Source organism: Leucopleurus acutus, assembly GCF_964270905.1.
Source record: "Leucopleurus acutus genome assembly, chromosome: 9".
Classification (NCBI taxonomy): Eukaryota; Metazoa; Chordata; class Mammalia; order Artiodactyla; family Delphinidae; genus Leucopleurus; species Leucopleurus acutus.
This window is the reverse complement of record NC_139144.1, coordinates 58,396,415-58,410,810: the sequence shown is the minus strand read 5'-3', so window position 1 is coordinate 58,410,810 and position 14,396 is coordinate 58,396,415. Positions and strand designations below refer to the sequence as shown.

Sequence of the window (14,396 nt, the reverse complement as noted above, 5' to 3'; positions counted from 1 at the left end):
CTTCCTTACTTTCTGGCACTACAAGATACTCCAGGCTCACCTTATTAATGTCCTGCCCCAGCCCTACAAGCAGCCATTTCTCCAAGGAGCGCAGCTTCTTCCACTGGAGAATGGTATGAGAATCCACGATCTGAGTACTAGGTGTGCCTGATACTACTGGAGTCCCTGTCAATCTTAACCAGAAATACTAAGCTGGCATTTAAAAACTGTGTTTCAGTTAAAGCAAAGATCTGCTCAAAAGGGTATTAAAATTACAGTCTAGGTTGTTTGGGGTTTTCTTTTTTAAAAAGCAACTACGTGAAGACCTTTGTTTTGGACTTTTCAAATTCTCTTTGTAGCGACATGAAAAGTAAAGCCCTTTTTGTTGTTGTTGTTTTTCTCGGATCACCTTTCTGCTTGTAGCCTGATAAGTTCCAAAGTCTCTTCCTTTGACCTCAACTCCTCAAACATCCCCTTGGAAGAGCTGTGTAAGATTTTGATAAAAATCTTGGTAGACCTGCTCAACAGGGAAGATTGAGTTCAGAGACAGCCCATGCCTCTAACTGAATGATTCAAAGAGAAACTGAATTCCTTTTAAATGTGTATGTAGTTAAGTGAGTGTTTGATATTCTGCCTTTTCCTTAATATTTCTTCTCTATTTAGGGACTCTAAATGAAAAGTAATATTTATAAATCATTTAATATAACAGGAATATACTATAATTATATTCTACACAGTCTTAATTTAAAGGAGTAAATATACATTCTGGTCATTGTACTCAAAACTTGAATGGGTTACAACTTGAAAATTTAGTTGCAGGTATAATTTGCAATTTTTTTAACAAACAAAAATAACCTTTGCAATATATACAGGATATTAAATTAAATTTCATAATTTAATAGACACAAGACATGCGGAGTCCATAGCTTTCAGGTCTTAAAAGTAAAAAACATTTTCCTAAATCATTACCAGCTATAACTTAATGCTATTTGCTAGGAAATATACATCTCTAGAATCTGAGGGGAAGAAAATTTTGGCCTCAATCCCAAGTGATAAGAATTAATTGGGGCCTCTCCCTACCTTCCTAACTCCCACCTTCACCTCTTCTACACAAAGCGAAAATCCAGGACACAGACAAAACCAGAAGATCCCAAGAACTACCAATATACATTTTGCAGATTTACTTCCTATCAAGGGGACCAATCCCCAGAAAGAAATAGCTTATCGAATCCTCATTGTTCTTTTTTTTGTGATTTAACATGCTTTTGGCCTTTAGAACTTATTTTCTAAATTAACAAGTTAATCTCTACTTTTTGGTGTCTCTGTAACAAAAACAAGATATAATGAAAACAAATGTAATGGCTTTTGTTCAGGAAGTTCTTACCAACATCAAATTAGTAAAACATGGGGTCACCTTGCCCTGGACTCTGGCCTGGGGCTAAATGCATATCAGCAGGTTATTCTCTGTGGATAAAGCAGTTAGCACAGGGCCTGGCACATAAGTGCTTTATTAGCATCATAGTTACTGTTGTAGTTAACAACATTTAAAGGCAATGTCCTCTGAGTATAATACCTGCCCATGCAGCAGTTACAATGTCTGAGGACCTTCCCAGATTACCTACTGAGATATTTTCTAGGGACAGTGGACAGACATGACCGTTTTGTGAAGTACTCATACCACATTTCCTTAAACCGCATCAAGTCCATGGGAAAAGGTATCAGAAGTTCAAAATTTAATCCCACTGATTCCACATAACTACTGATTCTTACACCTTAGCTCAACCTGGCACATACTGGGAAGAACCCAAGAGAATCAAAATGAATTTTCTGCCCAGAAGAAGTTAATTAGCACTAAGACAATCTTCGCATTCTGATTTACTCCATTAGCCGTTCTTTCTAGTGTGTTTTATGACTCAGTGTCTCCTGGCTACTGGACAATATTGGAAGCCCAGCCTTTCTCATTCATTCCTCACTGTCCCTAGGGTTTCTTTCTTCCCTGCTTCCTGAGTGCTCTACCTGAAGGTGAATGAGGCAAGCCTCCAAGGCTTTGCATGTGCAAGACCTCCCTTAGAACATGGGTTTTACTACACCACAGGAAACTCCATCCTTTCCTGACTCAAGTAGACTGGACACTCGCCATGAGCACAAACATGTTCGTTCCTGCTTTATTCACACAAACAGTTTGCTCAAACTATAAAAATGCTCACTTATTTTCAAACAGATTGTTAAGAGGAAATAATTTCCTCTCAGTTCACCACAGAAGCCATTGAATGGGACACTGGAAATATTTATTTAGAACAAATGAAAATCATTGTGTAGCAAATAAAATGAAGTACAGCCAGTATTGCTTCAGTGAAAGAGCAGTCACTACACCAGTGTTTTCATGACTCCCAGGGACATCAGTCAGTTGGAATTCAGGAATGCCCTGATTCTGTGTTCTCCTGTCATCACAGAGTTGACAACCTTATATTCAATACCTTGTACCAAGCTGTCTAGTAGTTGATGTGGCACTTTTTAAGCAAAGTAAATAAACTGGAAAAGTGTTTAGTGACTAGCCGTAAAATAATGCTATACCCAATTCAAAAATGTGTTCAAGTGACAAGAGCAAGAAAACCGAATCACTTTACACAAAAACAAAAAAGAGCTGACTGGCCTCAGAAATGACTTTTGCCTAGAGTCCAGGCTTTTTCTCTTACAAATCAATCTTAACTTCTTGTGGCGTCTGTAAGAGACCAGGAACTTGCTAAGAATCGTGAACTGCGAGGTATTTCAGAGAGCCCACCAAGATGCCAAGGCTGCTAAATTCAGTACAGATTTGCATCAGCGTCATGAGAACACATGGCCAAACCAACCAAAAATGACTGGGATTGAAAAATATCATATGATGGAAAAGCAATGAGACATTTAAAAATATGTTTCTTATAGAAATTATTCTCATTATTTCATAGTCACACCATCCATAGTGACTTGCAGAAGCTATTATATAAACTCTGCCAATACTTAGATGGGTAATAGTGAAAGAAAAATTTCTGTAACAAGACACTAACATGAACATTTACGGCATAACCTGTACATTTATTTTGGCCTGGTAAATACAGACATTACACAGCTTTCCCATAGCTTCTGCGGGTTCTCACTATGAGCACTAGGAATGCAGTTCATCTTTGAAAGCCTTTCTCTAGCTCTTCTCCTTTAAGAGCCCAGAGCACCTGTACTCCTGGTGTGTGTTTCCTGTTCACTGCTTGCATGTGCTCTGTTGGAAGCCTGAATTCTCTCTGGTTGTGTTTGCTGGGGGAAAAAAAAAAAAACAACGGAAATTTACTGTCTTACAGTTCTGGAGACTAGAAATTCAAGATGAAGGTTTCAGCCAAGTTGGTTCGTTCTGAGAGCTGTGAGACACCCTGTTTCACGCCTCTCCCCTGACTTCTAGCAGGTTGCTGGTAATCATGGGTGTTCCTTGGCTCACAGATGCATCACCCTGATCTACCTTCATCTTCACATGGCATCCTCCCTGTGCGCATGTCTGTGTCCAAATTTCTCTTTCTTATAAGGATACCAGTCATACTGGATTAGGGGTTCACCTTATTCCAGTATGACCTCATCCTAACTAATTACGTCTGCAATCACCCTCTTTCCACATAAGGTCACATTTTGAGGTACTGTATGTTACAACTTCAACATACACATTTTTTTGGTGGAGGGACAAAATTCACCCACTAACACTGGTCTTGGATTTTTTACTTTATTTTCTAATTATATGTAACATTTCTCTATTCCATGGACTTCCTAATCTTGATTCTCTTCTAATTTAGACAGCTCTCACACAGTTTTTTTTTTTTTAAACCTCTCCTAGTTCTTTTTAAGAACTCTGCTAGTTCTTCAAATGATAGGAAAATTGTATCCCCATGGCCTTTTTAAATTGTTGGGGATCTTTTCCTTTCAGTATATGAGCTATTTTTGGCTTTTTGATTTCTAAACAGTACTTACTGTGTACACTGTGCATATAAACAGGTGGCATATTTTGTTGATTGAGTGCTTAAAGAAACAGATGACCTGGTTGAAAGGTCAGTCCAAGATGGTAAAGGATCATTTTGCACATTGAAACTGAATGCCTAAAAGGATTCTATAAAATAAAGTACTGGGATCCTCTAAAAACAAGGGGCAGGAATGGAAAGCAAAGAGAAATTCTTCCTGTAATGTTCCAAAAACTACAAAATTCATATATCTTCCACTTCATATTTTTATATCAGTTGCAAAAGTTATGCACTGATAAAGAATTCAGTATGATTTATTTTAAAAACAAAACTTATTTTTTATTTATCTAGAAAAATTAAGAAAATTTCGTATGTTTTATGGTATATATTCCACCAGAATGCTAATTCCATGAGTATAGGCACTTTGACTCACTGTCATATCCCAGGGATTAGAACAGTACCTGCCACAAAGAAAGGGTCCCAATAAATATTTGATGATTAAGTTGTTTCAATTGTACTTCTTTGTATTCTGTTTTGTTTTGTTGGCTCAACTAAATCTCAGAGAAATCTGCTGCCCGTACCTGCCTGAACACCTCTACCACACACACCGCTCTAGCAGAGCCACGTTCCTGATGTCTCCATCACCTGAGGGTCTCTACACTGGCGTTAAAGCCCAAAGCCAATAGCCACTTCCTCCCACTGTGCCAGCAAGGCCTTACGATGCAGCAGTTTTGAAGACAAGAGGTAAAATGTGATTTGAAATCAGAACAGCATTAATTCTTTTTATATTTGGAGTTTATTCAATAATAAAATTAAAGAAAGGACCCCATCACAGACCAATGAAATCAGATTCTCTGAAGATGCCCTTTTCTTCTTTAGACAGAGCTTCCCATGATAGAACCAGAAACTAAACGTTGTAGAATTAGTTGTTTTTATTCTACTTGTATTTTCAATTTTTATTTCCTTACCATTCTCTCTATGGTTTAACTTTTAAAAATTCCATCCTAGCTCAAGTGATCAGCACAAAGGTCAATGTTTGGTTCAGAGCATCAGAGTCTAGACATGGGTGTAGCTGTTGCGATAAAACTGAAAAGATCATCATTGAAATAAGACTCAGGAAGTAATGAGAACAATTTGATCAATTCCTCTTAACACCTTGGAGTGTCTTTTCGTGGATGCAAACCTTGGGGTCTTCCCAGATATGTTTCATTAGAAAGGATGGTAAGCTCATACACTAGCCATCAATTCCATCCCACACTAGACACCTCAAAACAGAGAAGAAACCTATGGAGAAAGACAAGATACTAGAGGGAAGATAACTGAAGGTGACAGAAGAGGTACATGGTAGACAGAGATAAATATTTGTTGAATGAATTTAGGCTGTGAGGTAGGTAAGACACAAGAACTGTGCTATATAATGCAGCTCCTCTGTACATGAATATTTGGACCCAAATATAGGAACACAATACTGCCATCATCAATATCAGCATCAGCATCCTATTAGGAGGCAATAACTTTTGAGAGATATTATGGTGGAGTGTTTAAGAGCATGGACTAGAGAGTCCAACTGCATGGGTAGCATTCTGGCTCTGCCACTTACCCACCATGGACCATGGGAAAGTTCCTGAACTTCTCTGCCTCTACTTCCCAATCTGTAAAATGGGAATATTTGTACCTACTTCACAGATAACAGAGATTAAGTGTTAGCAGCTACTATTTTTATTATATACTCTGCTACCATATAATGATTCTGTATGTGTACAGCATGCTGAACCTTTCCATTGATAAAAGGTAGTGAAAGCTGTATCAAATATATGTATATATAGATACATACATATATAGGTATGACACTAAATGATACATACATACATATACATGTATGTATAGGATGTATACAAGATAGGATATCTAAGCAGTTGAAATTTTTATGATCTTATTAGGTAAATCATCAAAGTAAACTAATATTTTTCAATCCCTAAATTAGATAATTTCTGAAATTACATGAAATGCATACAGTTAGGAAGAAATCACAGAAATGTGTGTTGAGTTTATAAAAACACTTTTCAGTGCAGTTGTAGACCAGGGACTGAAGAAGTAGCCAAATCCAACCAGAAGTCAGAGAGCAAGGGGACCCAGGTGATGCAGTTCTTAGATAACAATGTCCTAAGGCAAAGAAGGAGGAAATGGATCTATATAGGCAAAAAGAGGACAGCCAGCACAGTGACTCCTGAGGGCTGAGAGGTGCAGCTCCCTTCCCCGCTAGGCTACCAGAAAACTGACAGACATCAACTCTCCAGGAGAGAGTTCCCAGCTAAGGTTGAACAAGGCAATGCTCTCCCTTCTTGTCTCAGCTCTCATATTGTAAACATGCGTCCTTTTTGCAGTCTACTTCATGCCACGTTTTTCACATTTTGTGCCCTTTGTTGGTGATTTTGCTGTGTAAAATGGCCCAAGATAGTGCATGTGCACTGTTCCTAAGTGCAGGAAGTCTGTGATGTACCTTACTGAGAAAACATGTCTGTGCTTCATTCAGGCTTGAGTTCTTAGACTTGACACAAAAAACATGATTCATAAAAGAAAAAACTGACAAATTGAACTTCATCAAAATTTAAAACTTTGGCTGGTGAAAGGATGAAAAGATATGCTATAGACTGGGAGAAAATATTTTGCAAGCCATATATATAACAAAGGACTAATATCTGCAATTTATAAAGAACTCTAAACATTCAACAGTAAAATAACAAACAATCCCGTTAGAAAATGGGCAAAAGACATAAAGAAACATTTCACCAAAGAGGATACAAATGGCAAATAATCATTTGAGAAGAGATTCAACATCATTCATTAACCATTAGAGAAATGCAAATTAAACCACAATGAAATATCATGACACATCTATCAGAATGGCTAAAATAGGGGCTTCCCTGGTGGCGCAGTGGTTGAGAGTCCGCCTGCCGATGCAGGGGACACGGGTTCGTGCCCCGGTCCGGGAGGATTCCGCATGCCGTGAAGCGGCTGGGCCCGTGAGCCATGGCCGCTGAGCCTGCGCGTCCGGAGCCTGTGCTCCGCAACGAGAGAGGCCACAACAGTGAGAGGCCCGCATACCGCAAAAAAAAAAAAAAAAAAAGAATGGCTAAAATAAATAGTGAAAACACCAAGGGCTGGTGAGGATATGGAGAAACTGAATCATTCAAACGTTGCTAGCAAGTGCTGGAAAATAGTTTGCCAATTTCCTAAAAACTAAACATGCAACTTCCATATGATCCATAAATTGTACTGATGGACATTTATCCCAAAGAAATGAAGACTATGTTCACACCAAAACCTGTACATGAATATTCATAGTAGCTTTGTTTGTAATAGTCCCAATTGGAAACAACCCAGATATTATTTAATGGATGAATGGATAAACGAATTGTGGTATATCAATATAATGGAATATTATTTGGCCATAAAAAGGAATGAAGTTCTAATACATGCTACCACATGAAGGAACCTTGAAAACATTATACTAAGTGAAAGAAGCCACAAAAGACCACATACTACGTGATTCCATTGATATAAAAATCCAGGATTTAGTAAGCTATAGAGACATAAAATAGATTAATGGTTGCTTAGGGCTGGGGGATTGGGGTGATATGCATGGGGGGATAGAGGGGCAGAGGAGTAATAATTAAATATATGGGTTTTTCTCGATGTGATAAAAATGTTCTGAAATTGACTGTTGTGGTGATTACTCATATCTCTGACTATATTAAAAATCACTGAATTATATAATTTAAATTGTATGGAATGTGAATTACAGCTCAATAAATTATAAGGTTAAAAAATAAATTTGTGAAGGGATTACAAACTTCTTTGAAACACAATGAAGTATCTGTTAACTGAAGGGAGAATACTGAATTGAAATGGGTTCCCTGATTTTAAAGGGGATAATAGAATCCCTGGTTAGCAAAAGCCAAGCTTACCACTCACTTTCAGAGGCAAAATGGGAAGGCTACTGTAATAGGCAGTAGGATGGGAGGGTAATCAGAGGAGTTTGATACAGAAGGATGTTGGGCACTGCTCAGTTGCTCTTGGGTTACTCAGGATTGAAACAGACAAGCAGCACACTAAGGTCTATGTGTTGTGTATAACAAAAAAACATTAAAACTAAAAAGGATCCAACTTGAGTCACCAAAACAAAGTCATAATCCCTTGCCAAAACTCAGGTCAGAATTAGTTCACAATTCCTGAGCATGATTAATGAGGGTGAAACTGATTAATGAGGTGAGGAAAGACCCAGCAAATAACAAGTATCTATTCTAAACCTTCTACCTAAACTTTCACAAAGAGATCCAAGGGATAACTGTGCACTGCAAAAAAAGGAAATACCTATTCATCTCAAGATTATTAAGCAATGGTTCTTACTAATCCCTTTAGACCCAGAAGACCATTGTGAGCCACCAGTCAGAGGAGGGAGGCCAAGTTTACTTCTTGATGGAGCTGATAAGAACCAAATTGTAGTTATTTCCCCAGTTCTTGAGTGTGTCTTTGGAACAGATAAACTCAGCAACTGGCAGAATCCCTTCTTTGGCTCCCTAACCCATAAAGAAAGAAGAGGTCAGTGGAAGTATCACTGTAATAAGGAAGAACAAATCTGACTCCATATTGGATCTGTTTCTTTTACTTTAAGCTTTGAATTCTATTGCCATTGCTACAAGTTAATCACAAAAGGGATGTTGCCTATAAGCTTAAATTATACATGATGGCATACATCTGAGAATCCTGCCTTCCATGTAATGAGCGTTAAGCTAAAATTTGTTAATTTAACAACAAATTGTTTTGCTCACAGGAAACATCCTGACCAGGCCTATCTGTGAATGGCTGCAGGCAGGAAGAAATTAACACATCCCCTCCAGAGTCTGACCAGAACCAGGACTTTACCCCCTCCCCTTTTAGTATAAAAGAAGCCTGAATTCTAACTCAGGGAAGATGGTTCTTTGGGATACTAGTCCACCATTTTCTCTGTCTGCTGGCTTTCCGAATAAAGTCGCTATTTCTTGCCCCAGCGACTCGTCTCATGATTTATTGGCCTATCATGCAGTGAGCAGTATGAACTTGGACTCAGTAACATATTGAGCACCCTCTCTCCCCAAAATAAAGTTAATGTCAAATCTTGCAGAAGGGGGTGAGGAAGGCACACTAGTATCAGGGCCACCATCCAAGACTTGAAAAATGCAGGGGTAATTATTCCTGTCACATCCCATTTAGATCACCCATGTGGCATATTCACAAGACAGATGGATTTAGGAGAATAAGAATATATTATTTTAAATTTAATAAGGCTATAATGCTAATTGAAGCTGCAGTTCCATATATATACATAAGTATACTCTTTTTCTGTCCTCCAAAAGAATTTATTAGTTACTGGGATTATTTCTTCCTTAAATGTGTGGTACAATTTACCACTGGGGCCATCTGGGACTAGAGTTTTCCTTGTGGGAAGACTTTAAATTATGGATTCAATTTCTTTAATTTTAAAGAATTTTTTCTTTTCTATTCTTTTTTAAAAATATTTATTTATTTGGTTGCACCAGGTCTTAGTTGCAGCAGGCAGGCTCCTTAGCTGTGGCTCGCTGGCTCCTCAGTTGTAGCATGTGGGCTCCTTAGTTGTGGTATGAGAACTCTTAGTTGCGGCATGCATGTGGGATCTAGTTCTCCGACCAGGGATCAAACCCAGGCCCCCTGCATTGGGAGCACGGAGTCTTATCCACTGCACCACCAGCGAAGTCCCCTCTTTTATTTTTTTAAATAGTATTATTTGTTTGCTCTTTATTCCTATGTCAGTTTTGATAAGTTCACTTTTCAAGGAATTTTCATTTGATCTAAATCTTCAATAAAATAATGCTCTTTTTTTCAGTGTCTACATGATTTGTCATTTTTCACATGAATTTTTAGTGCCTTTTTTCTTCATCTTTCTTATCAGACATTTATCTGTTATATTACTCCATTCTTTTACTTTCAAACATTCTTATGCTTTAGATACACTTTTGTAAAGAGCAAATATTTGTTTTTAGAAAAAAAATTTTTTTGAAATTGTTTGTCTTAAAACTATAGAATTAGACTTCCCTGGTGGCACAGTGGTTAAGAATCCACCTGCCAATGCAGGGGACACGAGTTCGATCCCTGGTCTGGTAAGATCCCATATGCTGCGGAGCAACTAAACCTGTGCGCCACAACTACCAGGCCTGCGCTCTGGAGCCCGTGAGCCACAACTACTGAGCCCACATGCCACAACTACTGAAGCCAGCACGCCTAGAGCCCATGCTCCACAACAAGAGAAGCCACCACAATGAGAAGCCCGTGCACCGCAACAAAGAGCAGCCCCCACTCGACACAACTAGAGAAAGCCCATGAGCATCAACAAAGACCCAATGCAGCCATAAATAAATAAATAAATGCTTTAAAAAAAAAACTACAGAATTTAGGGAGTTCCCTGGTGGTCTAGTGGTTAGGATTTGGTACTTTCACTGCCGTGGCCCGGGTTCAATCCCTGGTCAGGGAACTGAGATCCTGCAAGCCACGTGGCCTGACCAAGATTTAAAAAAACAAAACAAAACAAAACAACAACAAAAGACTACAGAATTAAGTTCATTTAATATAACAACTGATCTAATTGGGTTTTACTCTACCATCTTACAATGTGGTGGGTTTTTTTCCTGCCTGTTTAAGTTATTTTTCTCTTTTTTCTTGTCTTTTTTAAAAAAATTAAATACCACTTTATTTTTCCCATTACTTTGAAAATATACTATTTTAATATGATATATTACCTTATTAGTTTCCCTAGAAAACAGGGAATTCCCTGGCAGTCCAGTGGTTAGGACTCATCACTCTCACTGCCAGGGGCCTGGGTTTGATCCCTGGTCTGGGAACTGAGATCCCACAAGCTGCATGGCCAAAAAAGAAAGAAAGAAAGAAAGAAAATATACCCTCTTCCTGGAAATGCAAGGATCTTAGAATATTTCAATTTTATTTATTTTTCTATTGACTTATATACTATTGCTGTCATGTATATATTTCAACTACAAAGGACATTACTCTTTGACCAGTGTTCATTTGGATTCAACCACATATTTACCTATTTTATTGCTCTTAAACACATTATTGACTGGAGACATGTTAATACATTTTTAGAGAGTGATACAATTAACATCACCATGCGAAGTTGTTAGAGCTTAACATTTATCAAGGGTTCATTATACAACTTGTGATTGTTGTTATCATTCACATTTTGCTCCATTAGGTTTTTGTTCCAACCTTGTGTATATTATAAAAGTAAATTTTTCAAAAATGACGCATCACAAAATTTTGAGTGAAGAAGAATTTTTCAGTGAATTTTATGCAGATACTTTCTCTGATTGTCTCAGCAACATATATAATAATGTCTCAGAAGATGATAGTTCTTCAGAATATAGTTCGGATTCCGACGATGTGAATATTAGGCCAAGAAAAAGACAAAAAGCCTTAGTGATTGGTTCTGATGTGGAAAGTAAAAATGAAACTCACGGTGCTAGAGAATGCTCCTTTGCTTCTATAGAAGAGTGGACTGAAGACATCTCACGAAAATTAGAAGACTTTACAGGTGTGGCAGGTGTAACTATTGAATGTAAATAACCTGCAAAGTAATAGTGAAATAACAGAATTAATTTTTGGCCAGCCAAAATAAAAATCGCCTGTCATGGGCATTAGTTTCTGCAAAAATCCCCTGGTCAATAGTGAGTTAATCTCGGGACTTCCCTAGTGGTGCAGTGGTTAAGAATCCACCTGCCAATACAGGGGACATGGGTTCGAGCTCTGGTCCAGGAAGATCCCACATGCCGCGGAGCAACTAAGCCCATGAGTCACAACTACTGAGCCTGCGCTCTACAGCCTGCAAGCCACAACTACTGAGCCCGCATGCCACAACTACTGAAGCCTGCGCACTTAGAGCTTGTGCTCCGAAACAAGAGAAGCCACTGCAATGAGAAACCTGTGCACCACAACAAAGAGTAGCCCCCGCTCGCTGCACTAGAGAAAGCCCACGTGCAGCAACGAAGACCCAACGCAGCCGATAAATAAATTTATTAAAATAAATAAATAAAATGCCAATACGATCATGTATTTTAAAAAAATGAGTTAATCTCTAACTTCGTCTCTGATCTCCTAATCTGGAATCACTCTCCTTTTGTCTAAAGAACACCTTTCAGAATTTCCTTCAGTGTGGCTATGCTGGTAGCAAGCTCAGTTTTTGTTTGAAATGTCTTTATTTTTCTTTCATTCTTAAGAGATATGTTTGCCAGATAAAGAATTTAACTTGACAGTTATTTTCTTTCTGTACGTTGAAGCTATCCATATACTGTCTTCTGGCTTCTGTTGTTGCTGTAGAAAACTTAACTGTCTAAAAGGTCTTCGGATGTGTTTTTCTCATTTTGCTTTAAGTTATTATCTTTGTCTTTGGTTTTTTACAGATTTGGGAATCACAGGGTTTCTTGAATCTCTGGACTTATATCTTTCAAATATTGCTTCTACCCCATTCTCTCTTCTCTCCTTCTGGGACCCCACGAAAAGTACATTATATGTTAAAACTGTATCCTCTTAAAATTTTTTCTTTTTTTTGTATTATTATTTTAACAGCAGTTTATTTATTTATTTATTTTTGCTGTGTTGGGTCTTCATTTCTGTGCGTGGGCTGTCTCTAGTTGTGGCAAGCGGGGGCCACTCTTCATTGCGGTGCGCAGGCCTCTCACTATCGCGGCCTCTCTTGTTGCGGAGCACAGGCTTCAGATGCGCAGGCTCAGTAGTTGTGCCTCACGGGCCTAGTTGCTCCGCGGCATGTGGGATCCTCCCAGACCAGGGTTCAAACCCGTGTCCCCTGCATTAGCAGGCAGATTCTCAACCACTGCGCCACCAGGGAAGCCCTGTATTATATTTTTAATCTTGTATTCTCTTTTGTTTTTATCAGTTCCAAAATTTCTATTTGATTCTTTTTCACATTTGTTATGTCATATTTTTTGAAAATATACTTTCCAGTTCCCTTCTAAAATTTTCAAGCCTGTCTTTTACCCCTAGAACATAATAAACAAATGTTTTATAGTCTGTCTGATAATTCTAAAATCTGGAGTCCCTATGACCTCTTCCTTGCTTCTGCTGGTTCTCACTCATATTGTGTATCTAGTTATCTTTCTTTCTTTGCTGAGCACTTTATCTTAAAACTTTATTGTAGAAATAATTTGAGATCTAGTCTGATTTTATCTTCTTCCAGAGAGAATTTTCATTTGGTTTTGCCAGGTGGCTGAAGGCAACAGAATTCCTTATTCCATATTCAAAATTTTAGGTTTCCCTTGGCCAACCAGAAAAGAAGTCAGGCTACAGACCTCGTAAGAACAGTTTTCCTTCTAGTTCACCCTCACACCCAGGGTGTAGCCCTTTGAAATGCTGACCTAATGCAAGAGTTGTTTACCAGGTACCAGGTTCCACAACCTCTGCAAGAGCTGAATTGATATTATAGAGATACAGGTAGATATCTAGATATCTATAGATAAATAAGCATGTGGCTATTACCACCCAGTGTGCCCAGTGATCTCTGCATCATAGTATTTACACACTTGGGAAGGCCCCTCCTACATTGTACCAGCGTTAGTCTCTGTGACCAATGGTAGAAGTGATGGTATATCATAAGATTATAAAAGGTTATAAAAGACTGGCCTCTGTCTTGGGTTCTCTCTCAGTCTGGGGGAAGCAAGCTTCTACAGTGTAAGCAGTCCCAACCAGAGGCCTTCAGCCAAGAGCCGACAAGGAACTGAAGCCTGACAACCATACAAATGAGCTTGGAATTGGATTCTCCAGTCCTATTTGAGCTCTCTGTCCAACAGTTTGTGACTACAAACTCCTGAGACCCTGAGCCAGAATCAGAACACAGCTGAGCTGCTTCCAGATTCCTGACCCACAGAAATTGTAAGATGATAAATATGTTTGTGTTTTAAGCTGCTGAGTTTTAGGGTGATTTGTTATGCAGTAGATAACTAAAACACCCGGCTTTTCAAATTGTCTTCAGCAAAGAGTTCGTCTGCATTAACTACTCTGTTGTTCCTGGAAGCAGAACTTTTGACATTCTGTTTATTTTTCTCCTTCCCTAACATCTTCAGGATTGGGTAAATTTTTAAATTCCATTTTACCTTTAAGTGTTTCAGAAGTTATACACTCTATTCCTATCCATTTAGTGGTTATGCTTAAAGTGTTAACATGACTACTTCAAGAACAATATACTGAACTTAAAACTAAACTCTGATCATACTCTCCCATCTTAAATGTTATGGTGAATATTTTAACTACTTTGGCTTTTACTTTCCAAATTAAACATTTTTATTTTTTATACAGTTAATGTTTTCATTAGATTTATCCACATATTTACTTTTTTCACCC

The 14,396-nt window shown here is 38.2% G+C and overlaps 1 protein-coding gene across 1 annotated transcript in view; it reads left to right on the top strand.

Annotated features, from left to right (window-relative positions):
• SPMIP4 (sperm microtubule inner protein 4) overlaps positions 1-11,609 on the top strand; it is a gene marked incomplete at both ends in the record, with an annotated part of 30,866 nt that extends 19,257 nt beyond the window's left edge. The window contains 3 exon segments of the mRNA XM_082846831.1: positions 4,516-4,636; positions 4,640-4,697; positions 11,239-11,609. Coding sequence (XP_082702957.1) covers positions 4,516-4,636; positions 4,640-4,697; positions 11,239-11,609 — 550 coding nt within the window.
• Positions 11,610-14,396: the final 2,787 nt, after the last annotated feature.